Consider the following 27,899-nt stretch of genomic DNA (forward strand, 5'->3'; position numbering starts at 1 on the left):
GGGGGTTAGGTATAGGACAGATGTTAGGGGTAGGTTCTTTACTCAGCGAGTCGTGAGATCATGGAATGCCCTGCCAGTAGCAGTGGTGGACTCTCCCTCATTATGGGCATTTAAGTGGGCATTGGATAGGCATATGGAGGATAGTGGGCTAGTGTAGGTTAGATGGGCTTGGATCGGCGCAACATCGAGGGCCGAAGGGCCTGTACTGTGCTGTATTCTTCTATGTTCTATGTAATCCTTCAGCAGCCAATATAAGCAGTAAACACAGGATTTGGTGAGTGAAGCCTGGTGTTAAGTTGTGACACAGGCAGTAGTTTCTTTGATTGCAAGAAATTTATAGTAATAAAGTGTAGCAGGCCAGTAGATTTTTAATCAGTAAAGGAATCGAGGCTTATGGGGAGAAGAAAGTAGAGTTGAGTATTACAGCCAATTCTGCTTTCACACATGATTCTTCAACCTGAATTAGCTATAACACAATTGAAGGATTTAGACTGTTACTTGTAGAATGCGAACTTTCCTCACCTTTATTGGTTATAATGAGTTAACTTCTCATTTAGAGAAACTAAAAACCAAAAGAACTGCGAATGCTGGAAATTAGAAACAAAGCAGAAATTGGTGGAAAAGCTCAGCAGATCTGGCAGCGTTTTCTTTTCCATTCTTTCACGGGTCGAAGGTGTCACTAGCTAGGCAGCATTTATTGGCTGTCCTTAATTGCCCAGAGGTCATTTAAGAGTTGACCATATTGCTGTGGGTCTGAAGTCACATGTGGGCTAGATCGGGTAAAGATGGCAGTTTCCTTCCCTAAAGGACATTCGTGAGCCAGTTCTGAGACTTATCTCTGCAGATCGTGCCAGACCTGCTCAGCTTTTCAGCAATCTCTATTTTTGTTTCTCATTTAGAGAGTCTTGCAGATATGAAGGGCCAAGGGACCTCTTCCTGTGTTATGACCTTGTTAGAAGAATTATAAGATTATAATCAAATTAACTAGGTGAACTTCTCTGCTTTAGCTTCATCTGCCATGTATCTGTTCCATATGTGTTCTTGAAGGATATCAGCATCATCCTTACAGTTTATAATACATTTAAGTTTTGTGTCATGGGCAAATCTCAACTCAGCGTAAAAAAACCTGTGGTCTTTATACTGACCCCTAGAGAAGACCAATCAGTACATTCCTCCAGCCTGAAATGCAACTTCATCACTTGTCATAAAGTTATTGAGGTCGACAGCACAGAAAAAGGCCCTATGGCCCACCAGTCAAAACAACCACCTAATTATTCTAATCCCATTTTCCAGCATTTGACCCACAACACATGTAAATACTTCATCAATGTCCTGAGGGTTTCTGCCTCTACCACCCTTCAAAGCAGTGAGTTCCAGACCACTGTTACCCTCAGAGAGGAAAGAAAATCCTCATTCTCGCTAATTCTCATGGTCATTGAATCTTAACCAATTTCTCTTCATAGCTGAAACGCCCTGCCCCAGACAACATCCTGGTACATCTCCCCTGCACCCTCCCAATTGCAGTTACATCCCTTCTGTAATGTTTATTCCAGAAATGCACACAATACTTTGGCTGTGGCCTAATCAAATTTTGATTTTTCAAGAAAATGTAATGGGCAGATACATGACAGATGAAGCTAAAGCAGAGAAATTCAACTAGTTAATTTGGTTCGAAGAATTGTAGGATTATTATAAATTCCAGCATTGTTCCCTGGTCTTAAACTCTGTCTTGGCTAATAAAAGTAAGTATCCCACATGTCATCCTAACCACTTTGAAGAGACTTTGCAGTGATACAAACTTAGTTAGAGACAAAAAATCTACAGATGCTGGAATCCAAGGTAGGCAAGCAGGAAGCTGGAAGAACACAGCAAGACAGGCAGCATTAGGAGATGGAGAAGTCAACATTTTGGGTATAACCCTTCTTCTGGACTGTAAGGGGAGCTGCTGATAAGAGTGGGGTTTGGAGGAGGTTTTTAGGTGGGGAGAGGGGCTGAGTGGTGAGGTAGTGACAGGTGAACGCAGGTAGACCATATGACCTGGTTGGTCAATGGGAGGAATGAAGCTGCTTGGTAGCTGGAAGCAAGGGTTGGTTAGATGAATGGAAGGGAGGGGGCCGGGGTGGGGGGATGCTGGAAAGGGAGTTGAGTGATGGGACGGGAGGTTATTTGAAATTGAAGAAGTCGATGTTGAGTCTTCTAGGTGATAGGCTGTCCAGTTGGAAGATAAGGTGGTGTTCCTTCAATTTGCAGTCTGATTCACTATGGCAACGGAGGAGGCAGAGGATGGTCATGTCAGAGAGGGAATGGGAAGGGGAATTGAAGTGAGCGGTGACTGGGAGGTCAGGTCGGACCCTGCAGGCCCGGCTGAGATGCTCAGCGAAACGTGCCCTCAGTTTACATTTGTTCTCACCAGTGTAGAGAAGAACATATCAGGTGCACTGGATACAGTAAACTAGGTCGGAGGAGAGGTAGGTGAATCTCTCTCTCACCTGGGAGGACTGTTTGGAGCCCTGGATGGAGGTGAGGGGGATGGGGTACCGGCAGGTTTTGCATCTTTTATAGTTGCAGGGGAAGGTACTGGGGGATCGGGGAGATTGACGGGGAGACATGCGTGAACCAAGTATTGGCAAAGGGAACGGTCCTTGCAGAAGGCAGAGAGGGGTGGGGAGGGGATGTTCTTGGTGGTGGGGTCTAGTTGGAGTTGGCAGAAGTGTTTAAGGACGATAAGTTGGATGCAGAGACTGGTGGGGTGGGAGGTGAGGACAAGGGGGACCCTGTCTTTATTGCATTGGGGGGGTGATGTTTAGAGCAGTGGAGCGGGGAATGGAGGTGTGCGGTGGAAGGCTGTCTAGATGGGGCGGATAAGCAAATTATTTAAAATAGGTGGACATCCGGGTTGCTTGGGAGCAGAATGTCTCTTCATCTGAGCAGGTGCAACGGAGGCAGTGGAATTGGGAAAATGGGATGGAGTTCTTGCAGAATACTGGGTGCGAGGTGATGTAGTTATGGGAGCCTGTGTGTTTATAGTAAATGTCTGTATGTAGACTGTTGCTGGAGATGGAAACGAAGAGGTCAAGAAAGGGATGGGAGGTGTCCAAAATAGACCATGAATTTGAGGGCAGGGTGGAAGGTATTGGCGAAGTTGCTGAACTGCTGCAGTTCAGCCTGGGTGCAGGATGCTGCAATGGTGCAGTCGTTGATGTAACGGAGGAAAAGTTGGGGCACAGTGTGTAGGTACTGAAGAGAGACTGTTCGACGTAGCTAACAAAGAAGCGGGCATAGCTAAGTCCCATCCAAGTACCAACGACCATCCTCTGGATTTGGAGGAAATGGTAGGAGTTAAACAAAAAGTTACTGAGGGTGAGGACCAGTTTGACGAGGCAGAGGAGGGTATTGGTGGAGGGGAACTGTATGGGTCTGTTGGAGAGGAAGAAGCTGAGGGCCTGAAGGCCATCCTTGTGGACTATGGATGCCTATAAGCATTGTGTGTCCATGGTGAAGATAAAGCACTGGGGGGAGCCAGGGAACTAGAAGTTACTGAAGAGGTGGAGGGTGTGGCTAATGTCGCGGATATGGGTGAGAAGGGTCTGGACCAAGGGGGAGGGGATGGGGTAAAAATAGGAAGAAATGGGTTCGGTGGAGCAGAAGAAGCATGCAGCGACGATGGGTCGGCCAGAGTAGTTGGGCTTGTGGAGCAGGTAAAACCAGGCAGTGCATGGTTGGGGAACTATGAGGTTGAAGGCAATGGAGAGGAGATCACCGGAAGCAGTGAGGTCACAGACAGTGTGAGTGATTTGGCCTGATGGGCCATGGTGGGGTTATGGTCAAGGGAGAGGTAGGACGTGGTGTTGGAGAGCTGGCATTTGGCCTCTGTGACATACAGATTACCACTGCCTCGCCTTTGTCAGTGGGTTTGATGGTGAAACGGGGGTTGGTGCGGAGAGAGTGGAGCGCTGCATGCTCAGAAGGGGAGAGATGGGGGGGGGGGGCATCAAGAGGGGAGGGGATGAGTGGCATTTTTGATAAGGGATAATATTTCTTCTGTACTTAGGATATTCCTGGGAATATGTCCAGAGAAGATTTTTATCGATGGAACTGAGAGAAGAAAGGGATGATCACCTTATTGGGATTGTACTATAGAAGCCACGATAGTCAGCGGGAAACTGAGAAACAAATTTGTAAGGAGATCGCTGTTATCTGTAAGAATAATAGGGTGATAATGGTAGGGGGTTTTAAATTTCCAAACATAGACTGGGACTGCCATGCTGTTAAGGGTTTAGATGGAGAGGAATTTAAGTGTGTGCAAGACAATTTTCTGATTCAGTATGTAGATGTACCTACTAGAGAAGGTGCAAACCTTGACCGACTCTTGGGAGATAATGCAGGGCAGGTGACTGAGGTGTCAGTGGGGGAGCACTTTGGGGCCAGTGACCATAATTCTATTAGATTTAAAATAATGATGGAAAAGGACAGACTGGATGTAAAAGTTAAAGTTCTAAATTGGAGGAAGGCCAATTTTGATGAGGTTAGGCATGAACTTTCAAAAGTTGTTTGGGGCAGATGTTCGCAGGTAAAGAGACGTCTGGAAAATGAGAAGCTTTCAGAAATGAAATAATGAGAGTCCAGAGACAGTATATTCATGTTAGGGTGAAAGGCAAGGCTGGTAGCTGTAGGGAATGCTTAATGAGGTTTTGGTTAAGAAAAAGGAAGAGTCGTATGTCAGGTATAGATAGGATAGATCGAGTGAATCTTTAGAAGAGAATAAAGGTAGTAGGAGTATACTTAAGAGGGATATCAGGAGGCCAAAAAGGGGACATTAGATTGCTTAAGGAGAATCCAAAGGGATGTTATTAATATATTAAGGGCAAAACAATAACTAGGGAGAGAACAGGACCCCTGAAAGATCAGTATGGCAGCCTATGTGTGGAACTGCAGAAGATGGAGATACTAAATAAGTATTTACTGTGGGAAAGGACATGGTTGATGCAGAATGTGAGGAAATAGATGGTGACACCTTGGAAAATGTCACTATTACAGAGGAGGGGATGTTGGATGTCTAAAAACACAAATTCCCCAGAACCTGATCAGGTGTACTGTAGAACTCTGGAAAGCTAGGGAGGTATTTGCTGAACTTATTGCTAAAATATTTGGATTATCAAAAGTCACCGGGGAAGTGCCGGAAGACTGGAAATTGGCTAACATGGTGCCACTGTTTAGGAAAGGTGGTAAGGAAAAACCAAGGAACTCTAGACCAGTGAGACTGACATCAGCGGTGGGGAAGTTATTGCAGACAATCCTGAGTTACAGGACTTGCATGTATTTGATAAGCAAGGACTGATTAGATTTAGTGAACATGGCTTTGTGTGTGGGAAATAATGTCTCACTAACTTGATTGATTTTTTTACCGCAGTAATGAAGAGCATTGATGAGGGCAGAGCATTGGGCGTGATCTATATCGACTTCAGTAAGACATTCGACAAGGTTCCTCATGGTAGACTGGTTAGCAAGGTTAGATCACACGGAATACAGGAAGAACTAGCCATTTGGATTCAGAACTGGCTTGAAGGTAGACAGAGGTTGGTGGTGGAGGGTTGCTTTTCAGACTGGCCGCCTGTGACCAGTGGAGTGCCACAAGGATCGGTGCTGGGTCCACTGCTTTGTCATTTATATAAATGATTTGGATGGGGACATAGGTATAGTTAATAAGCTTGCAGACAACACCAATATTGGAGGTGTACTGGACAGCGAAGATCTTGATCAAATGGGCCAAGGACTGGCAGATGGAGTTTAAATTGGAAAGGCAAATCGGGGCAGGATTTATACACTTGGTGGTAAGGTCCTGGGGAGCATTGCTGAACAAAGACACCTTAAATTACAGGTTCATAGTACCTTGAAAGTGGAATCTCATTTTGTGAAAAGCTGTTTATTATGCTTTCCTTTATTGGTCAGAGCATTGAGTATAGGAGTTGGGAAGTCATGTTGTGGCTGTACAGGATGTTGGTTAGGCTACTTTTGGAATATTGTGTGCAATATTCTGGAAGGATGTTGTGAAACTTGAAAGGGTTCAGAAAACATTTACAAGGATATTGCCGGCGTTGGAGGGTTTGAGCTATAGGGAGAGGCTGGATAGGCTGAGGCTGTATCCCTGGAGTGTTGGAGGGTGAGGGATGACCTTATAGGGAGCTATAAAATCATGAGGGGCATGGATAGGGTAAATAGATAAAGGTCTTTTCTATGATTTGGGGGAGTCCAGAACTAGAGGGCATAGATTCAGGGTGAGAGGCGAAAATTATATAAAAGGGAGCTAAGGGGCAAAAAGTAGTACGTGAATGGAATGAGCTGCCAGCGAAAGTGGTGGAGGCTGGTACAAAGACCACATTTAAAAGGTATCTGGATGGGTTTATGAATAGGAAGGGGTTAGAGGATATAGGCCAAATGCTGGCAAGTGGGACTAGATTTATTTGGGATATCTGTTCGGCATGGACGAGTTGGACCATGCTGTACATCTCTGGCTCGATGACTCCACGTGCATGATGAGGTTGTAACTATTTTTAAAGCAATTTCAAAAGCTGTTGGCTACTCTTATTCTGGCATTTCTATGAATTGGATTTTGTTCTTGGTTTTTTTTTGGTACTTACTAAGCTCAATTTCATGTCCTCTTCAAATTTAGGTGGTTATCAAAGAGAAGGTGCTGGAACTTCTGCTCTACTTCACAAAACATGAAGATGAGGAAGTTCAGACCAAAGCAATCATAGGGTTGGGTAAGTGCTGTAAACCATCACTGTACTAAAATAGATTGTGAAAAGATTGAAAGGTGTTCCAGTGCAATGTGACATTCATTTTGCAATGTGCTGTTTCATTGACAAAAATACAAAAACAAAAAGACTTGATAGGGTTGTGATAATGTCACTGAACTGGTAATCAAGAGTTCCAGGACATGGGTTCAAATCCATCGCAGCTGATGCGACTTGAATTCAATTAATAAATCTCAAATATATAAAACTATTATCAATGATGGTGACCATGACACTGATATTGAATTTTGGAAAAATGCTGTCTGGTTCACTAATGCTCTTCGAGGAAGGAATTCTAAAGTCTGGGCTAGACTCCTCACCCACAGCAATGTGGTTGACTAAAATGTACCCTCTGAAATGGCTTAGCAAATCATTCAGTTCAAGGGCAATTTAGGATGAGCAGCAATACTGACCTTGCTAGAGACACCCACTTAGAAGCGAATAATTTAAAAGCTAAAACTAGGATATGCTAGAAGCACACTCAGATACGTAGATGAATAGACTGGCTGTGGGCCGCCTTGTGTGTTCAGAATTTGAGTTAATGTCAACGATTCAAGAGTTTGAGAATGACATTTCTGGAATGAAAATTGTGCGAAAGCTCATCAAGCCAATCGTGAGAAATGTTTGACCTTTGATTAAGGGGAACAGGTCGTTAGGAAGCTTGGTCATGTCTCAGATGGACAACTTTGCCTTTATTACTTTTATACAATTTCAGATAGTAATGCAAATTAAAGATTAGATCTGAGGTGTGGTACCTTTGTGTTTTAGCTGTTTGGTGGTCATCAGTGACCCACACTCATGATTCAGCAGTTAAAATTAAATGCATTCAGTCTTTACTTGATGGTTTTTCTCATTTTTAGTATCCTCTATATCCCTCTTTAGATAGTGAAGTCAATGGAATGACTCTCTTAATGGCTGAAACCATGGATAGTATTTTAAAAGCCTGTTCATAGTAAGGCGGCTGATCTCCAAATGGACCAGCTTGAGTTTTAAGTGAAAACAAAACCTTTTGATGGACAGCCATGTTTTATATGGCATCTGTGATTTTACACAGGCAGTAGCTAATTGGGGTTAGAACAAAGGACAAGGAAAATTACAACAGCGGAACATGCCCTTCAACCCTCCAAGCCAATGCCGATCCAGATCCTCTACCTAAACCTATCACCTATTATCTAAGGATCTGTATTCCTCTGCTCCCTGCCCATTCATGTATCTGTCTAGATACATCTTAAATAATGCAATGGTGCCCGTCTCTACCACCTCTGCTGGCAATGTGTTCCAAGCCCCCACCAAGCGTACAGAACTTTCCATACATATCTCCCTTAAACATTTCCCCTCTCACTTTGAACCCATGACCCTAATAAGGTAAGTGAGTCCTGTACTCTGGAGATAAAGCTTCTTGCTATCCACTCTATCTATACACCTCATGATTTTGTAGACCTCAATCAGGTCCCCCCTCAACCTCTGTCTTCCTAATGAAAATAATCTTAATCTACTCAACCGCTCTTCATAGATAGCGCCCTCCATATCAGGTACCGTCCTGGTGAATCACCTCTACATCCTCTCCAAAGCATCCACATCCTTTTGATAATGCGATGACCAGAACTGTACACAGTATTCCAATTGTGGCCAAACCAAACTTTGAAACAGCTGTAGCATGACCTGCCAACTCTTGTACTCAATACCCCATCTGATAAAGGAAAACATGCCGTATGCCTTTTTGACCACTCTACTGACTTGCGTTGCCACCTTCAGGGAACAATGGATATGAACACTCCTATCTCTCTGTATGTCAATTTTCCCCTGGACTTTTCCATTTACTGTAATAGGTCACTCGTGAACTGGATCTTCCAAAATGCAGCACCTTGCATTTGTCAGGATTAAACTCCATCTGCTGTTTCTCTGCCCAACTCTCGAATCTATCTATATTCTGCTGTATTCTGACAGTCTCCTTCACTTTCTGCTCCTGCACCTATCTTAGTGTCATCTGCAAACTTGCTAATTAGATCACCTATGCCTCCTCCAAATCATTGTGGTATATCACAAACAACAGTGGTACCAGCACAGATCCCTGTGGAACATCACTGGTCACAGTTCTCCATTTTGAATAACTCTTCCACTACTAGTCTGTCTCCTGCTGCCCAGCCAGTTCTATATTCATCAAGCTAGTACACCCTGGACCCCATGCAACTTTACTTTCTCCATCAGCCTACCATGGGAAACCTTATCAAGCGCCTTACTGAAGTCCATGTGACTCATCAAGCCAATTGTGAGAAATGTTTGACCTTTGATTAAGGGGAACAGGCCGTTAGGAAGCTTGGCCATGTCTCAGATGGACAACTTCTACAGCACTTCCCTCATCAATCAACTTCGTCACTTCTTCAAAGAATTCTATTAAGTTGGTAAGACATGACCTTGCCTGAACAAAATGATGTTGCCTATCACTGATAAGCCGATTCTCTTCCAAATGGGAATAGATTCTATCCTTCAGTATTTTCTCTAGCAGTTTCCCTACCACTGACGTCAGGTTCACTGGTCTGTAATTACCTGGAGTATACTATGTCTTAAACAAGGAGACAACTTTAGCAGCTCTTCAGTCCTCCAGGACCTCGCCTGTGTTCAAGGATGCTGCAAAGATATCTGCTAAGGCCCCAAATATTTTGTCTCTCGCTTCCCTCAGTAACTTGGGATAGATCCCATCCAGACCTGGGGACTTGTCAACCTTAATGCCTTTTAGAATACCCAACACTTCCTCTTCCCTTATGCCGACTTGCCCTAGAGTAATCAAACATCTATCCCTAACCTCAACATCCATCATGTTCCTCTCGATGTATCCCAGTCCTATCACCACCATCCTGTTGCTCCTACATCTTTCAATAATCTGTTTATATATTTGTACCTCTGTGTCATGCTCGCTGTTGGGAGGCCTGTAGTATAGCCCCAATATTGATACCCCACCTTTCCTATTTCTGAGCTCTGCCCTCATTGCCTCACTGCTTGAGTCCTCCATAGTGCCCTCCTTCAGCACAACTATGATATCCTCTCTACCTGGGAAGCAACTCCTCCACTCCTTTTACTTCCCTCTCTATTCCGCCTGAAGCATTGATATCCTGGGATATTTAGTTGCCAATCATGCCCTTCGCTCAACCAAGTCTCAGAAATAGCAATAACGTCATACTCTCAGGACTAATCCAAGCCCTAAGTTCATCTGGGTTGACTGGAGCTTTCACTCAAGAAGCATTTCACATCTAGCCCAAAGCTCTTGGGAGGAGGAACAACGTCGAAGATTTCAGTTTTAGTTGTCTTGAAAGTCAAATATTGAATGACTAATCTGTTGTATTCTGCTTCAGTATAATTTACTTGTAAATAAATTAAACTGTTAGGGTTAGATTTTAAATCACAAGATTATTATGTAGATATAGCAAGTGATTAGGAAAGCTGATAGACTTAATGATTATTATATGGGGAATTGCATACGAAATTGGAAAGATTCTACTTCAGTTATACTGGAGCACTGAAAACAGTTCAAAGGAAGTTAACCAGACCAATGCCAGGAATGAATGGTTGACTTGTAAGCGGCTAAGCATGTTTCAGCTGCAGTTTAGAAGAGTAATAAGTGACTTGAATGGAGCGTTCAAGATTCTGACAGAGCAGATGTGGGGAGAGTGTTTCCTCGTGTGGGATAATTTGGAAAGAGAGGTCACTTTTATAAAGAAGGGATTGTCCATTTAAGGTAGAAATGAGAAGAAGCTTTTCCTGTTGCATAGTTGAACTTCCTTCATGAAAAGGTGATGGAAGCAGAGTTTTTCAAATATCTTTCAGGCAGAGACATTCTTGTTGAGCAAGGATGTGAAAGGTGGGAATGTGGATATGTGATTACAATTCAATCAGTCATGATTTTATTGAATGGCAGAGCAGGCACTTGCAGATTGCCTGGATTGTTCCAATAGAACAATGGTTGAAAGCCTTTATCCCTTTGCTCCCTTTAGCTAAGAACTCTCTTTTTCTGATATGGTCTATCAGAGTTATCCATGGAGTCTTCCAACCAAAGCACAATGGCTGCTGTGTTAACTTTGATGAAGCTTGTTGCATAGAGCGAAGTTAGCTATGCTGGAAAAACCTCTGGTGTCCTTCTAGTCTCCTGCATTCTCAAGCTTTGAATTCTCACACTTTTAAAAGCAGTCATTGTTTCACACAGATCCAATTCTAAATATCTCTTCGGTGATTGATGCTGAGAATCATCAATCTGTCAGATTTCATTTGGCTGTAGTGAATCAAGTTTGAAGGTTTTGTGGCTCCTGGGTGCCACGTTGTAGGAAAATGTACATGAAATGTATATATGTGCAGGAATATAATTACAGTTGTGACAGTGCCTCTCTCCCCACCTTTTTAGTTGCAGTATTTTCTGTGTTTATTTTAATTTATGTTTGGCTATGCTTGCTGTACTATCCTGGGCTATTGTCATCTATCATCATTGTCATATTGTCTATAGCATGAGCAGGTTATGTTGCACATTAACAGCTCCTCCATGATGGTTTATTGCGAGGAGTGCTCCAAGCCCTCTGGCTTTATTACAGTCTATTGTGGTCAACAGCTCATGTTTACTGATGGGGAAGGTGATACCAGGATCCAATATTGGAATAACCTATCAAGAGAATTGAATGCAAACTGTGACTGTTTTTACAGGTTTTGTATTCATACAGCATCCAGATCTGATGTTTGAACAAGAAGTAAAGAATTTGTACAACAATATTCTTCGAGACAAAGAAGCCTCAATTGGCCTGAAAATCCAGGTACTGAAGAATCTTCAGACATACCTACAGGAGGAAGACTGTCGGATGCAACAAGCTGATAAAGATTGTGAGTGGTGCTGTATTTTAATGCATTAATGGGGTTGCCTAACCCTAACCTGAACCCAAACCTATTGCCCTTTAGGCTGTCAGTGAACTACTGCCTTGAATTGGTGCAATCTAGTTGATGTAAGTGCAGCCATACTGTTGTGAGTAGTCTATTCCAGGAGTTTAACATGATTGCAGTGAGGAAGTGGCAGTAGTCAGGATAGTGAGTAATTCTTGAGGGTAATGTGTATGCAGTCTGTATTTACTGTTTGGCCAACCAGATTATATCCTTCAGTGTTGAGTGTATACACATCATTAACCCAAAGAAACTGTCTACAAAATTGTCAGATGTTCCTTCAACTTTGGGGCAGTACAGAAATTGGTCAAGTTGACAGTTGTGGTATTTGGATGTCCAGTGGAGCTTGTAACTGAGTGCAGGAATAAAATGTGTCTAAGATTAATCAGGATCAAGGTCACATCCAATTAAGCTTTTGCTTTCCATTGTCATGAATATCAGCGCACCATTACGTTAGACTGCTTTGAATGGTTTAGTTGCACTCAGGCAACATAGGCATAAGTTGGCAGTAGGCTGAGAAACCAGCAACAAAATAGTATAGCTGGAAATATTCACCACTGCTCCAAGGTGGGATCATATTGACTTAGTTTGTGTTTCACTGAAACATTGTTCCTCGTTTAATTTGTTTAAGATTATGTTAATGTCAAGCTGACAGATCTTTAGTTTACTTTGCTCCCTTTCTTTAAAAAGTGTCACATTTACAATCCTCCAGTTTCCCAAGACTGTGTTCAGAAAGGCCTGGAAAATTTCTTGTCAATGGCTCTACAATTTGCTCCCTTAATTCACTCAACAATCTAGGATTCATCCTATCCAGCCTAGCAGCTTCCTTCTTCTCAACCTGAACTGCAGCCAGCCTTTTTAACATCTCTTCTTTATCTGTCGCTATACTACTCAGTATTTCAACATACACATTTTCAATTAGGTCATTATCACCATCTTCTTATTTGGTAAAGACTGAAACAAAATATTCATTTAGTATCTCTGCCATATCCTTTGCTTTAGTGACTAGCTTACTCTGATTGTTCCACACACTAGCCCCATTAATCTTTTAGTTTGAATGACACTATATTATTTGTTTTTTAGCACAGCCTGCCATCCTTACCTCATGCCTTCCTTATTCCAGTCTTAGCCCCTCTACTGCATTTGAGATAGATTTACCAATTTTTATTGCTATCATTATTCATGAATGCATCAAATGTCTCCTCTTTCTTCTTTATTTTCTCATCAATACACTTAGTCATCCAAGAAATACTTCATTTTTTGGTTACTCCATATTTATTTCTCATGGGTCTGTGTCTAACTTGCAGCCTATCCGTCTCTCTGTTGGAATGTTTTGAGATGACCAAGCATGTAAATGAAGGTCAGGTAGTTGGTGTTCAAATGGATTTCAGCAAGATCTTTGACAAGGTCTCACATGATAGACTGATAAAGAAGGTAAAAGCTCATTGTATCCAGGGTAACTTAGCAAGTTGGATCCAAAATTATCTTAGTGACAGGAGAAAGTGTGGTGATAGAAGACTGTTGGTGTGCCTGGAGCCATTTGAAATTTGCTGCTGTGAAGATTCAGTTAGTGGGAAGAGTCCAATGCAAGTTCGCACCACTGTTACTTTCACTATCCAAGCATAAGTGAGCAAGTCAAGTTCATCATCTTGGACTCCTGTGTGCAAACTATTGAGCTTGTTCCATGACTGGCTTGATGTTTTAAAATCCAGATCTGCAGTCTCCAAGTGAAAGTGAGTTGCTGCTTTACCTTGCAAAGCAGCCCCATAACCGACAAATGATGACAATACACCACAATCTGAAGGCTGAGGTCCAAAGATGCCTTTGTGACATGAAGAACAATTGGTGAGTGAAGAAGACTAATGAGATTTAGGCTTACATTGATCAGTACGAGTACGATGTGAACAAATTCTTCCAGACACCCGAAGCAATCAATGAACTGCCTCAACTGGACAAAATCCTCTCCAATCTCAGAATGGTTTTGGCTCCTCAAGGGAAATTATGTCATCCTTCAGCATCAGAAGGAGCGCTTCAACCTCTTCCAGAACGGAGCATCCAGTTTGTTGGAGGAGCTAAGAGCATAGGAATAGAATTAGGCTATTCAGCTTATCAAGCCTGCCTGCCAGTATGGATTATGCTGATGAATTACTTAATGTCTTTTACTCACCAACACTCATATCCTTGTGCACCAGTGCTAATTGGAAATCTATCAATCTCTATCTTAAACATACTCAAACACAAACTGTCTAGAGCCCTTTGTGATAGAGAATTCCTAAATTTCACAACCTTCTGAGTCTGAAATAAAATTCTCCTCATCTGAGGCCAGAATGAAAATTTATCTTAGAACACAGCACACTACAGGACAGGGATAGGAACGGGTCCTTCAATCTGCCATGTCTGTGACTACCATGATGCCATTCTAAACTAATCCCATCTGCATGCACATGGTCCATATCCCTCTAATCACTGTTTATTCACATACCTGTCTAAATGTCTCTTAAATATTGCTAGCCCTTCTGCTTCTATCACCTCTCTTGGCAATGGCACTCACCACCATCTGTCTTTTTAAAAAAAAAAGACTTGCTTCGCACATCTCCTTTAAACTTTTCTTCTCTCGTCTAAATCTATGCCCACTCTGGTACTGACATTTCCCACCCTGGACAAATAGCTCCAACGATCCACCCTATCCATAATTCTCATAACTTTGTTGTCTAATCTCTCCTTTATAGCTATTACACTCCAATTCAGGCAACATCCTCGTAAACCTCTTTTGCAGACTCTACAAGGCCTCCACGTCCTTCCTATAGAATGGTGACCAGAAATGAGGCCTAATTAAAGTTTTGCGCAGCTGCAACATGATTTGCTAACTCTTGTACTCAATGCCCTGACTGTTAATGGCAAACATTGTCATGCACCTTCTTTACCACCTTTTCACTCAGTTTTTTCCACCCCAAGATCCCTCTATATCAGTGTTACTAAGGTTCCTACCATTTACTGTACAGTTTCCTCCTGCAATTGATCTCCAAACATGAATCTCCTCCCACTTGTCTGAATTAATCTCCATCTGCCATTTCTCTGCCCAAATTTCCAATTAATCTATCCTTTGACAAACTTCCTCAAAATCCACACCTTCACCAATTTGTGTTGTCTGCAAACTTACTATTCCAGCCACTGAAATTTCATCCAAATTGTTTTTTATTTTTTACATGTATGTTACAAACAAGATGTCCCGGCACTTATCCTTGTGGAACACCACTGATCACAAACTTTGTCAGAAAAATACCTGAAGAAGGGCTCATGCCCGAAATGCGATTCTCCTCCTCCTTGGATGATGCCTGACCTGCTGTGCTTTTCCAGCAACACATTTTCAGCTCTGATCTCCAGCATCTGCAGTCCTCACTTTCTCCTAGAAAAACACCCCTCTACAACTACCCCCTGTCTTCTATGACCAAGCCAATTTTGTATCCAGCTTACCAACTCACCATGGATCCTATGTGACTTAATCTTCTGGATCAGCCTACCATGAGGGATCTGTTCAAGTACTATAGTAAAGTCAATGTAGACAATATCACCTGCTCTATCATCATTCTATACTCCCAAATGATTCACTTGAGCTTAAATTCCACTAATTGCCGTGTGGTATTTTTGCCCATTTCACACTGCATGAGCCTGAGCCTCTGGATTAGTAGACAAGTGCCACCAACTTCTACTTTTAATCCATCCCACAACACCCAGAGAAAGATTCTTTACATGATCCACCTACCATTGCTGAGGTTAAAAGGGCCATTCAGCGGACAAGCCTCCAAGCCAGTTGGTATGTCTGCTGAGATATATCATTCCACCTGCCCTCAGCTCCCAGCGCCACTGATCATCTTTGGGGCTAAGAGAACATCCCAACAGATTTCGCTATCATGACCATCGACAAGAAGAGGGATAAATCCAATTGTAGAAACTATTGAAAATCTCCTTTTTGTTCATTGTGTGTTTAAAAAAAACTTGACCTACATGTCATTGAGCTATTTTGTCCTGTCACTGAGGAATTTCTCCCAGAAATCCCGATGACTTTTAACCCAGCAGGTATACTAGACAGATCCAGGACCAAAATTCTAGAGTAGATCCTTGTCATCTAGCCAAGACATCTTATTCTCTAAATCATGAAACCGAATGATTCATCCTTCAGTACATTGGCTGCCATTTGACTCCTGAATGACAATATGACTTGATTCAAGGATCTGAAAACGATATCTTTTATATCCAGACTGGAGCTAAACAAGATTTTGATCAACTCCACTACCTGAGTTGTTCTACCTGAGCAGCTCGCCAACATCTACTCAAGCGATAGACCAGCCAGCAAAGCCCAGGTGCATTCCCTGAATCAGTGAAGTAAAACTTTTGCATAGTCCGTGATGACGTATCACGCATGTCAGGATCTAATATCATCTGGGCAAAAGCCTTACAGCTGTGGTCGCTGTTGGTAGAAACACCAGTTGGTGTCAAAGTGAAGTAGTCTGGGATCAGTGTGTGCGCAGTCAGTATCATAGTGAAGCAGTCTGGGAAGGGTGCCCTCACAGTTGGGGTCATGGTGAGGCAATCTGGGGGAAGGGTCTCCTGCTTGTTGGGAATAAGCAGAGTAACATTACCACAAAACCAGAGTAGTCTCACCAACTGCAGGAGTAGAGTTTCCAAGGGAGAGAGCTGATTGGTAAGGTCAGGTAAATATTTACACCTTTGTCACTTGTTGTAAGGTCTTTTATGGTTTATAGTGTCAAAGAGCTGTATTCTGTAATAACAAGCAACAGGAAAAGGCCCTAAAGAAATTGATATTAACAGCTTTGAAAACACGGAACAGGGGTCCGTGATGGGACTACTGTCGTTTGTGATATGCATAAATGATTTGGAGGAGGTTTAGGTTGCCTCATTAGCAAGTTTGCAGATGACATTAAGATTGGAGTTGCTGATAGTGAAGGGGACTGTCAGAGAATACAGCAGAATATGGATAGATTGGAGAGTTGGGCAGAGAAATGGCAGATGGAGTTCAATCCGGGCAAATGTGAGATGATGCATTTTGGGAAATGCAATTCCAGACCAAACTATACAGTAAATGGAAAAGTCATGGGAAAAATTGATGTGCAGAGAGATCTGTGTGTTCAGGTCCATTGTTCCCTGAAGGTGGCAATGCAGGTCAGTAGAGTGGTCAAGAAGGCATACGGCATGCTTTCACTAGAGAGAGGGACCTTGTCATGTGTGAGGACAATGTGAAACAGACTGATATACTCGAACAGGCTCCAACCACAAGGGATGAACTCAGATTTCTCCAGTTTCCTCATTTCCCCTCCCCCCACCTTGTCTCAGTCAAATCCCTCGAACTCAGCACTGCCTTCCTAACCTGCAATCTTCTTCCTGACGTCTCCGCCCCCACCCCACTCCAGCCTATCACCCTCACCTTGACCTCCCTCCACCTATCGCAATTCCAACGCCCCTCCTCCCTACCTTTTATCTTAGCTTGCTGGACACACTTTCCTCATTCCTAAAGAAGGACTTATGCCCGAAACGTCGATTCTCCTGTTCCTTGGATGCTGCCTGACCTGCTGCGCTTTTCCAGCAACACATTTTCAGCTCTGATATACTCAAACAGGTTGATGTTAAGGTGGTGAATCTGCTGGGAATTTTGAAAAACGTGAGGTTACTTAAGCCCCTGGGCCAGACAGGATATACCCAAAGTTACTATGAGAAGCGAAGGAAGAGATTGCTGAGCCTTTGGAAATAACCTTTGTGTTTTGACTGTCTACTGGAGTAGTACCAAGTGATTGGAGGGTGGCAAATGTTATTTCCTTGTTCAAGAAAGGGAAAGGGATAACCCTTGGAATTACAGACCAGTCATCTTACATCTGTGATGGGCAAATTATTGGAGAGGATTCTGAGAGATAGGATTTATCATTAATTCTAAAAGCATCATTTGATTAGCGATAGCATGTCTTTGTGAGGGGCAGGTCATGCCTCACAAGCCTTGTTAAATTCTTTGAGGATGTGACAAAACACATTGAAGGTAGAGCAGTGGATGTAGTGTACATGGATTTTAGCAAGGTGTTTGATAAGGTAGGTTCATTAAGAAAATAAGGGGGCATGAGGTACAGGGACATTTGGCTATCTGGTTACAGAATTGGCTGGCCCATAGAAGACAGAAAGTGGTAGTAGATGAAAGTGTTCAGCCTAGATTTGGTGACCGGTGATGTTCCACAGGGTTCTGTGCTGGGACCTCTGTTTTTTGTGATTTTTATAAATGACTTGGATAAGGAAGTGGAAGGGTGGGTTAGTAAGTTTGCTGATGGACTCATAGGTTGGTGGAGTTGTGGTTAGTATGGAGGGCTGTTTAAGGTTGCAACGGGACATTGACAGGATGTAGAGCTGGGCTAAGAAGTGGCACGTGGAATTCAACCTGGAAAAGAGTGAAGTGATTCATTTTGGAAGGTCGAATTTGAATGCAGATGACAGGGTTAAAGACAGGATTCTTGGCAGTGTGGAGGAACAGAGGGTTCTTGAGGTCCACGTCCATAGATTCCTCAAGGTTGCTACCCAAGTTGATAGGGTTGTTAGGAAGGTGTATGGTATATTGGCTTTCATTAGCAAGGGAATTGAGTTTAAGAGCCACGAGGTTATGCTGAAGCTCTGTAGGGTCCTGATTAGACCACACTTGGGAATACTGTGTCCAGTCTGGATGCCTCACTTTCAGAAGATGTTGAAACTTTCAGAGAGGGTGCAGAGGAGATTTACCAAAATGCTTCCTGGACCGAAAGATATGTCTTATGAAGAAAGATTGAGGGAGCAAGGGCTTTTCTCATTGGAGCAAAGAAGAATGAGAGATGACTTGATGAAGGTATACATGAAGATGAGAAACATAGAGTAGATAGCCAGAGACTTTTTCCCAGGGCAGAAATGGCCTGAGAAAAAGTCTCTGGCTATCATGAGGGGACATAATTTTAAGGTAATTGGAGGATGTTTTAGTGGAGATGTCCGGGGTAGATTCTTTACACAGAGAGTGGTAGGTGTGTGGAATGCGCTGCCAGCAGTGGGAGTAGAGTCAGATACATTAGGGATAATTAAGTAACTCCTGGATAGGCACATGAATGATAATAAAATAAAGGGTTAGTTTGATCTTAGAGTAGGATAAAAGGTCAGCACTACATCGAGGGCCGAAGAGCCTGTACTGTGCTGTACTCTTCTATGTTTTATGCTAAATATACTCATTGGCTTGGCCTCCACAGCCCTCTGCGGCAATGAGTTCCACAGATTCCCCACCCTCTGGCTAAAGAAATCCTTTCTCATCTCAGTTCTAAAGGGTTGTCCCTTCACCCTGAGGTTATGCCCTGGGGTCCTAGTGTTTCGAAAATGGAAACACCACCTCCATGTTCACTCCATCCAGGCCTCTCAATTCTGTAAGCTTCTAGCGAATTTTAAGATTTGTAGCTCTGTGAGGTTCTGGATGTAGGTTTGCTCGCTGAGCAGGAAGGTTCATTTCCAGATGTTTCGTCACCCTGCTAGGTAACATCTTTACTGGGCCTCCATGCTGATTTTGTATCTGTCTTCACAATGGAGGATACGAATAACTTGCCAGTAATTGACAAAGCGATGAAGGTTGCTGAGGACCTGGAAACAATCATTTATCATGGAAGAGGTAGTGTTTGGCAAGATAATGGAACTGAGGCCAGACAAGTCTCCTGAATCTGATGGAATACATCCCAGGGTACTAAAAGAGATGACGGAAGAAATAGCAAGTGTACTTGTGGTAATTTTCCAAAATTTGCTGGACTCTGGGGCAGTTTCAGTAGATTGGAAAACAGCAAATGTGATACCTCTGTTTAAAAAGGGCAGTGGACAAAAGATGGGCAATTATAGACCGGTTAGTTTAACTTCTGTAGTGGGGAAGGTGCTTGAGTCTGTTATCAAGGAAGAAATAGCAAGGTGTTATTTCTCAATAGAAATTGTCCCGTTGGGCAGATGCGGCATGAGTTCATGAAGGGCAGGTCATACTTAACTAATCTTTTGGAATTCTATGAAGACATTATGAGCAGGTGGACAATGGGGACCCAGTGGATGTGGTGTATCTAGATTTCCAAAAGATCTTTGACAGGGTGCTGCACAAGAGGCTGCCGCATAAAGTAAAGATGCACGGTGCTATGGGCAATGTATTAGCTTGGATACAGGATTGGTTAACAGGAAGCAAAGAGTGGGGATTGTCTGGGTGGCAATCAGTAACTAGTGGTGTGCCTCAGGGATCAGTGTTGGGATTGCAATTATTCACAATTTACACAGATGATTTGGAGTTGGGGACCACATGGAGTGTGTCAAAGTTTGCAGATGACACTAAGGTGAGTGGCAGAGCAAAGTGTGCAGGAAACTTTGCAGAGGAACATTAAGTGAATTGAATTTAATTTATTGTCACATGTACCGAGGCATAATGAAAAATGTTCTCTTGCGAGCAATACAGGCGGATTGCAGAGTTAAGTAACATAGATAAGTAAATAATAGGTAAACAGCGGAAAAAGCCAAAACGCAGGTACAGGCGAATACGAAGAGTTTGTGAGTCCATTCAGTATTCTAACAACAGTAGAGTAGAAACCTTTTTAGAAACCGGCTGGTGCGTATGTTCAGGCTTCTGTACCTTCTCTCTGATGGTAGAGGTTGAAGAAAGGCATTGCCAGGGTGGAAGGATGTTTCCACTGGCAGGTGAAACTCTAACAAGAGGGCATAGTCTCAAAATTAGGGGGAGCAGACTTAGGACTGAATTGAGAAGGAACCTCTTCACCCAAAGGGTTGTGAATCCATGGAATTCCCAGTGAAGTAGTATTATGCTATTTCAGTAAATGTTTTTAAAGTTAGGATAAATGTTTTTTCAAATAATGAAGGAATTAAGGATTATGGTGAGAGGGTGAGTAAGTGGAGCTGAGGCCACGAAAATATCAGCGAAGATCTTATTGAATGGCAGAGCAGGCTGGACGGGCCAAATGGCCGCCTCCTCCTCCTAGCTCTTATGTTCTTATGTTCAGATTTCCAAAGCCTGCCCCCCAGTTAGAAAAGATTGTACAACTTCGCAGGCGGCACGGTGGCACAGTGGTTAGCACTGCTGCCTCACAGCGCCAGGTTCAATTCCCGCCTCAGGTGACTCTCTGTGTGGAGTTTGCACATTCTCTCCGTGTCTGAGTGGGTTTCCTCCCGGTGCTCCGGTTTCCTCCCACAGTCCAAAAAAATGTGCAAGTTAGGTGAATTGGCCATGCTAAATTGCCCGTAGTGTGAGGTGAAGGGGTAAATGTAGAGGAATGGGTCTGGGTGGGTTGCGCTTCAGCAGATCGGTGTGGACTTGTTGGGCTGAAGGCCTGTTTCCACACTGTAAGTAATCTAATCTAATCTAAACTCTATTACACCTAGCAAAGTGCATAACCTCACCATTTCCTGCCCCTTCTCTGCCCACTCTCCTAACCTGTACAAGTCGTTTTGCAGTCTCCCCACTTCCTCACCACTACCTGTCCCTCTATGTATCTTTGTGTCATCTGCAAACCTAGCAACATTGCCCTCCGTTCCTTTGTCTAGATCATTAATGTGTGACTTGAATAGCTGTGATCCCACACTGACCCCTGCGGAGCTCCATTAATCACTGGTTACCATCCTGAAAAAGACTCCTTTTAAGCCCACCCTCTGCCTTCTGTCAGTCAGCTAGTCCTCTGTCAAAGAAAGAACAAAGGACAGAGAAACTTTACAGCCAGGAAGAAGCCCTTTGGCCCTCCAAGCCTGAGCCAATCCAAATCCATTGTCCAAAACCCATTGCCAATTCCTAAGGATCTGTATCGCTCTGTTTCCCACCTACTCGTGCATCTGTCCCGGCGCACCTAAAATGAATCTATCATACCTGCCTCTACTACCTCTGCTGGCAACACGTTCCAGTCACCTACGACCCTCTGTGTAAAGTACTTGCCACGTGTATCCCCTGAAACTTTTCACCTCTCACCTTGAACATGTGACCGCTTGTTATTGAATCCCTCACTCTCGGCGGGGGGGGGGGAAGCTTATCTCTATCTACCCTGTCTATACCCTTCATGATTTGTCGACCACAATCAGGTCCCCCCTCAATCTCCTTTTTTCTAATGAAAACAATCCAAACCTACTCAACCTCTCTTCATAGCTTGCACCTTCCATACCAGGCAACATCCTCATAAACCCTCTCTGCGCCCTCTTCAAAGCATCCACATCCTTTTGGTATGGTTGTGACCAGAATTGTACACAGTATTCTAAATGCGGCTGAGCCAAAATCTTGTACAATGTTAACATGACCTGCCAGCCCTTATACTCAATACCCTGTCCAGTGAAGGCAAGCATACCATATGCCTTCTTGACCATTCTATCTACCTGTGCAGCCACCTTCAGGGTACAATTGACCTGCACTCCCAGATCTCTCTGCTCATCAACTTTTCTCAAGGCTCTTCAGTTTACTGTATAATTCGCTCTAGAATTAGACTTCCCAAAATGCATCACCTCACATTTGCCCGGATTGAACTCCATCTGTCACTTCTCCGCCCAACTCACCAGTCTATCTATATTCTCCTGTATTCTTTGACAGTCCCTTATGCTTTCTGCCACTCCATGAATCTTCGTGTCATCTGCAAACTTAGTGATCAGACTAACAATGCCCTCTTCCAGATCATTTATGTATATCACAAACAACAGTGGCCCCAGCCATTGACCCCTGTGGAACACCACTGGTCACCTTTCTCCATTTCGAGAAAGTCCCTTCAACAACTACTGTCTCCTGTTGCTCAACCAGTTCTTTATCCACCTAGCTAGAACACCCAGCACACATGACTTCACTTTCTCCATTAGTCTACCATGGGGAACCTTATCAAATGCCTTACTAAAGTCCATGTATATGACATCTACAGCCCTATCAGCTTGGTTACTTCCTCAAAGAACTCTATTAAGTTGGTAAGGCACAATCTCCTCCTGCACAAAACCATGTTCCCTATCACTGATAAGCCCCTTCTTTTCCAAATATAAATAGATTTTATCCCTTTGCCTATCCTGCACAATCTTCAACCTACTTTGAAAGACTCCCACATATCAAGTGTGGACTTCCCTTCAAATTACTGCCCCCAATCCACATTTCTCAGCCTCTGCCGAATTTTCATATAATTGGCTTTGGCCCAGTTTAGTACTCTTCCCTTAGGACCACTCTCATCTTTGTCTACGAGTATTCTAAAACTTACAGAATTGTGGTCACTATTCCCAGAGAAATTCCCCACTGCAACTTCTACCACTTGGCCTGGCTGATTCCCCAACACCAGGTCCAATATGGCCCCTTCCCTTGTTGGACTATTGACATACTGCTCTCAGACGTTCCTGGATGCTCCTTACAAATTCTACCCCATGCAGACCTCTGACACTGATACTGTGTACCCCAGTCACTGTTGGGAAAATTTGAATCTCCCACCACCACCACACTGTTTCTTCTACATCTTTCCATAATTTGTTTACTTTGTTGTTCTACCTCACGCTCACTGTTGAGAGGCCTGTAATACAGCCCCCATCATAGTAACTGCACTCTTCTTATTTCTCAGCTAACCCATAATGGTTCACTACCCAAGCCCTCCATAATGTCCTCCTTCAGCACAGCCGTGATATCATCCCTAACCAGCAATGCAACCTTCCTGCTTTTACTTGTCTCCCTGTCCTAATTGAAGCATCTATATTCTGGAACATTTAGTTGCCAATCATGCCCTTCCTTCAACCAAGTCTCTGTGATCGCAATAACGTCATACTCCCAGGCACCAATCCAAGCCCGAAGTTCATCTGTCTTACCCACTTTGCTCCTTGCATTAAAGTATATGCACTTCAGGTCGCCAGTTCTTTTGCGTTCATCTGCTCTCTGCCTACACCTTCCCCTTGGTGATGCTAACTTCATGAACCCTACAGTCTCTGGTTTCCACCTCACTGTCTCCTAGTCATCTCTTCTGGTTCTCAGCCCCTTGCCACGTTTGTTTAAACTCTCCCCAGCGCAATCGCAAAAACTCCTCCAAGGACATTAGTTCCAGTCTGGTTCAGGTGTAGACCAACCAATTTGTAATAGTCCCACCGTTCCCAGAAACGGTCCCAATGTCCCACAAATCTGAACCCCTCCCTCCTACATAATTAGATAGCAAATTGGTGTACAGACTGGAAACAGTAGGAATAAATGGCAGGCAGTGACTAGTGAGGTGCCACAAGGACCCCAGTTATTTAGAATAATATATTAATGATTTAGATGAGTGAATTAAACATAATATCTCAAAATTTACAAGGGACACAAAGCTGGATGGAAGGATGAGAAGGATACAGAGATATTGCAGTGTGATTTGGGCAGGCTGAGTAAGTGTGCAAATGCGTAGGAGATGCAGTACAATGTGGATAAATGTGAGGTTATCCACTTTGATAGCAAAAACAGGAAGCCGGATTATTGTTTGAATGGCTGGCTGCAAATTGAGAGAGGGAAATGTTCAACAAGACCTGGGTGTAAGTACTGATGTGACCGCCGATATTCACATTATACATGGACAAAGAAACTGAGGGCATTCTTGCTAAGTTTGTAGATGGCACAAAGATAGGTGGGTGTCTCGTTGAGGAAGTGGGGAGGCTGCAGAAAGACTTGGACAGGCGAGGAGATGGCAGAAATGTGACAGATGGAATACAATGTAGAAATTGTACCACTGAAGTTGTATAAAGCTCTGTTCAGACCATATTTGGAATATTTTGAACCGTTTTGGGCTCCATATTTAAGGATGGATGTGCTGGTGTTGGAGAGGGTCCAGGGGAAGTTTAAAGGAATGATTCTGGGGATGAAGGGCTTATCACAGGAGCATTTGAGGACTGTGGCACTGTATTTGGAGTTTAGAAGGATGAGAGGGATTTGATTGAAACTTATGGAATATGAGAGACCTGGGTAGAGTCGACATGGAGAAAATATGTCGACTAGTAAGAGAGACTAGAACCCAAGGGCATAGCTTCAGTATGAAGGGGCAACCCTGTAGAACTGGAATATGAGGAATTTCTTCAGCCGGATATAGTGAATCTGTGGAACTCGTTGCTGCAGAAAACTGTGGAGTCCAACTCGAGTATAGTTAAGGTTATAGTTCAACAGGTTTATTTGAAATAATTTGTACAAAACCCGGTGTTGTGATTTTTAACTTTGTCCACACCAGTCCAATGCTGGCACCTCCACATCAAGTATATTTAAGAGATAAATAGGTTCTTGATTAGTACGGGGGCGAAGGTTGTCGGGAGAATTGAGAAACATTTCGGCCATGATCGAAGCAGGGTTGATAGGCTGAATGGCATAATTCTTCTCCTATATCTTATGGTCTTATGATCCTCAGGCACAGAAATTAAGTGGATAGGTGCCACAGGCAGTAAAAGTGGCAAACTGTATCTTTGATTTGAGTACAGCAACAAAGATATCTTGCTGCACATAGTCAATCGGTGAGGCTAAACCTGGAACACTGAATGCAATTTTGATCTCCTTATCTGAGGAAGGATGCTCTTGTGATAGACTAAGTACAACAAAGGTTTACCACATTGATTCCTGGAATGACAACTGACAAGGAGAGAGAGAGTCCGTTACATCATATTCACGGGATTTTAGAAGCATTGGGGGGGAAGGGGGGTCAGACCAGGGATCATAGTTTAAGAATAAGGAGCAAATCTTTTGGGACTAAGTTGTGGAAAACTTTCTTCACCCACAGAATGATGAGCCTGTGGAATTGTCTGCCTCAATGTGGTTGCAGTAAAAACATAATATTTTCAAGGAGTTAGATTTGGACAAGAGGGATCAAAGGGTATAGGAGAAAGTGGGAACAGAGTACTGAGTTGGGTAATCAGTCATATTGATAGGCAGGGCAGGCTCAAAAGGTTGAATGGCCAACTCCTTAGATTACATTACATTACTTAGTGTGGAAACAGGCCCTTCGGCCCAACAAGTCCACACCGACCCTCCGAAGAGCAACGCACCCATTCATTTACATTTACCCCTTCACCTAATACTACAGGCAATTTAGCCTGGCCAATTCACCTGACCTGCACATTTTTGGACTGTGGGAGGAAACCCATGCAGACACGGGGAGAATGTGCAAACTCCACACAGACAGTTGCCTGAGGTGGGAATTGAGCCCGGATCTCTGGCACTGTGAGACAGCATTGCTAACCACTGTGCTACCATGCCACCCACTCCTATTTTCTTTGTTTTTAAGATAAAAGAAATGTTAAACAAGAATACATTATAAGCAAAACACACAGATGCTAGATATTTGAAACAGAATGTAGTAGGTCTGAAAACGTCAGTTCTGATCAAGAGTCATTGAACCTGAAACATTTGATTCTGCTTTCAGTCCACAGACGCTGCCAGATCTGAACTTAATTATGTTAGATTAAATGATGGGCTGGAAAAATGTCATTACTGACATCAGAGAAGGATATAAATGCACCCTATTCCCTTTTTCCAAGCAATGTTTTTACCCACCTCAATGAAGAGTTACCTGTATCTCCATAGTTAGGTTCCTTCCTCAGACTCAATTTGCACAGCTTTGATCTGTTTCCTTTCAGTGAATTTCTGTGCTACCATTAGGTGTAATTTTTTTTCCCTTCAGCTTATTTCCCTCCTCAGAAACCTAAACAAATAACAATCTAAACTCACCACGACTTCAAAGTAAATACATGCGTTTCCTAAAATGAGTATATCACCTTCTTTAATGCAGTTAAGGTGAGGCAATAAATGCTGGCATAGCCAGTGGTGCCAACATTTCATTAAAAGAAACTTACCTTGCCCCTACCCACCTTAATGCACAAAATACAATGCATAAATTCAGCTTAATTATATTTTATTCCTAGCATTAGCAGCAGAGAGCTGAAATAATAAAACAAATTTTGGAGAAGATTTGTGGCTCAGGTAGTAAGTTTGCTCGCTGAGCTGGTGGCTTTGTTTTCAGACTTTTTGTCACCATGATCATCAGTGAGCCTCCGATGAAATGCAGGCGTTCTGTCCCACTTGCTATTTATTTGTCTTGGTATGTTGTGGTTATGTAATAAAACAAAACTGAAAAGATTCAGGTCAGGTAGCATCTTTGAGAAATTTCCACATTTTGACGATGTTATGGGCCAGGGCAGACCCCCTCAAAACATTTTTAGAAAGTAGCCCAGAATCTAACTTTTCTAGTTGTTTTAAGCAGATAGAAGGTGAATATTCCAGGAGCATCGCAGCTAATCAAACCACTCTGTTTTAAACAAAACAGTTTATTTACAAAAGAAAACTGAATTTAGAATAACATAACTGTTTGAAAACCCAACTAACATAAAAACGCAACTTAACAAAGAACAGTTCCAATTTCCTGCAAAATACCATAAATGCACCCCTTGGCAAAAAAAGGTACATTCAAACACAGGAGAGAGATGTCAGAGAGAGAGAGAAGGATTACCATGGAGCTGTTTCTTTGGCTCCCCAGGTAAAACTAACCCTAAACTAGAAAAAAACCCTGAACTGCAAGAACTAGCCACTTCCCTTTCATTGTTCAAGTATTTTTAAAAGAAAACAGGAAAGTCTTTTCTGATTGTTGACTTAGGCAGCATCTGTTAGCCATTATTAAAGTAGCCAGTTCAGATATTTCAGCACCTCTGCCTTTACGACCTCTCTCAAGAAAAGAACGGAATAACCTTGTTAAAGGAGCAGCCATCTTCGCAACGATTTACAACATTGTTGTTTCAGAAATCTACAATTCTAAATCTAATTTCTGACCTTTCACCACTTTTAAAATAAATTGCAACCTCTTTTTTTCTAAATTCAATTGTGGAATGTGGGTTTGCTGGTTGACCCAGCACTTATTGCCCATCCCTAATTGCCCCTTGAGAAAGTAGTGGTGAGCTACTGTCTTGAACCACTGCAGTCCACATGAAGGGAATTCCAGGACTTTTAACTCAGCGACACTGAAGAAACAGTTAATATATTCCCAAGTTATTGGCTTGGAGGAGAACTTGAAGGCATTGGTGTGCCTACATGTCTGCTGTCTTTGTCCTTCTGGTTAGTAGTGATTGTGCATTTGGATGGTGGTGTCACAGGATCTTTGGTGAATTTCTGCAGTACATCTTGTTGATGGTACACAATCCTGTTGTTAGAGTGTCAGTGAT

At 43.0% G+C, this 27,899-nt stretch overlaps 1 protein-coding gene across 4 annotated transcripts in view; it reads left to right on the top strand.

The window, feature by feature from the left end:
* The window catches only part of LOC122556264 (nipped-B-like protein), a 536,293-nt gene that overhangs the window by 450,730 nt on the left and 57,664 nt on the right, over positions 1-27,899 (top strand). For all 4 annotated transcript variants that reach the window (XM_043702895.1, XM_043702901.1, XM_043702914.1 and 1 more), the window contains 2 exons: positions 6,671-6,761; positions 11,481-11,654. In XM_043702895.1, coding sequence (XP_043558830.1) covers positions 6,671-6,761; positions 11,481-11,654 — 265 coding nt within the window. The remainder of the gene's footprint in view (positions 1-6,670; positions 6,762-11,480; positions 11,655-27,899) is intronic.

Source organism: Chiloscyllium plagiosum, chromosome 2 (assembly GCF_004010195.1).
Source record: "Chiloscyllium plagiosum isolate BGI_BamShark_2017 chromosome 2, ASM401019v2, whole genome shotgun sequence".
Classification (NCBI taxonomy): Eukaryota; Metazoa; Chordata; class Chondrichthyes; order Orectolobiformes; family Hemiscylliidae; genus Chiloscyllium; species Chiloscyllium plagiosum.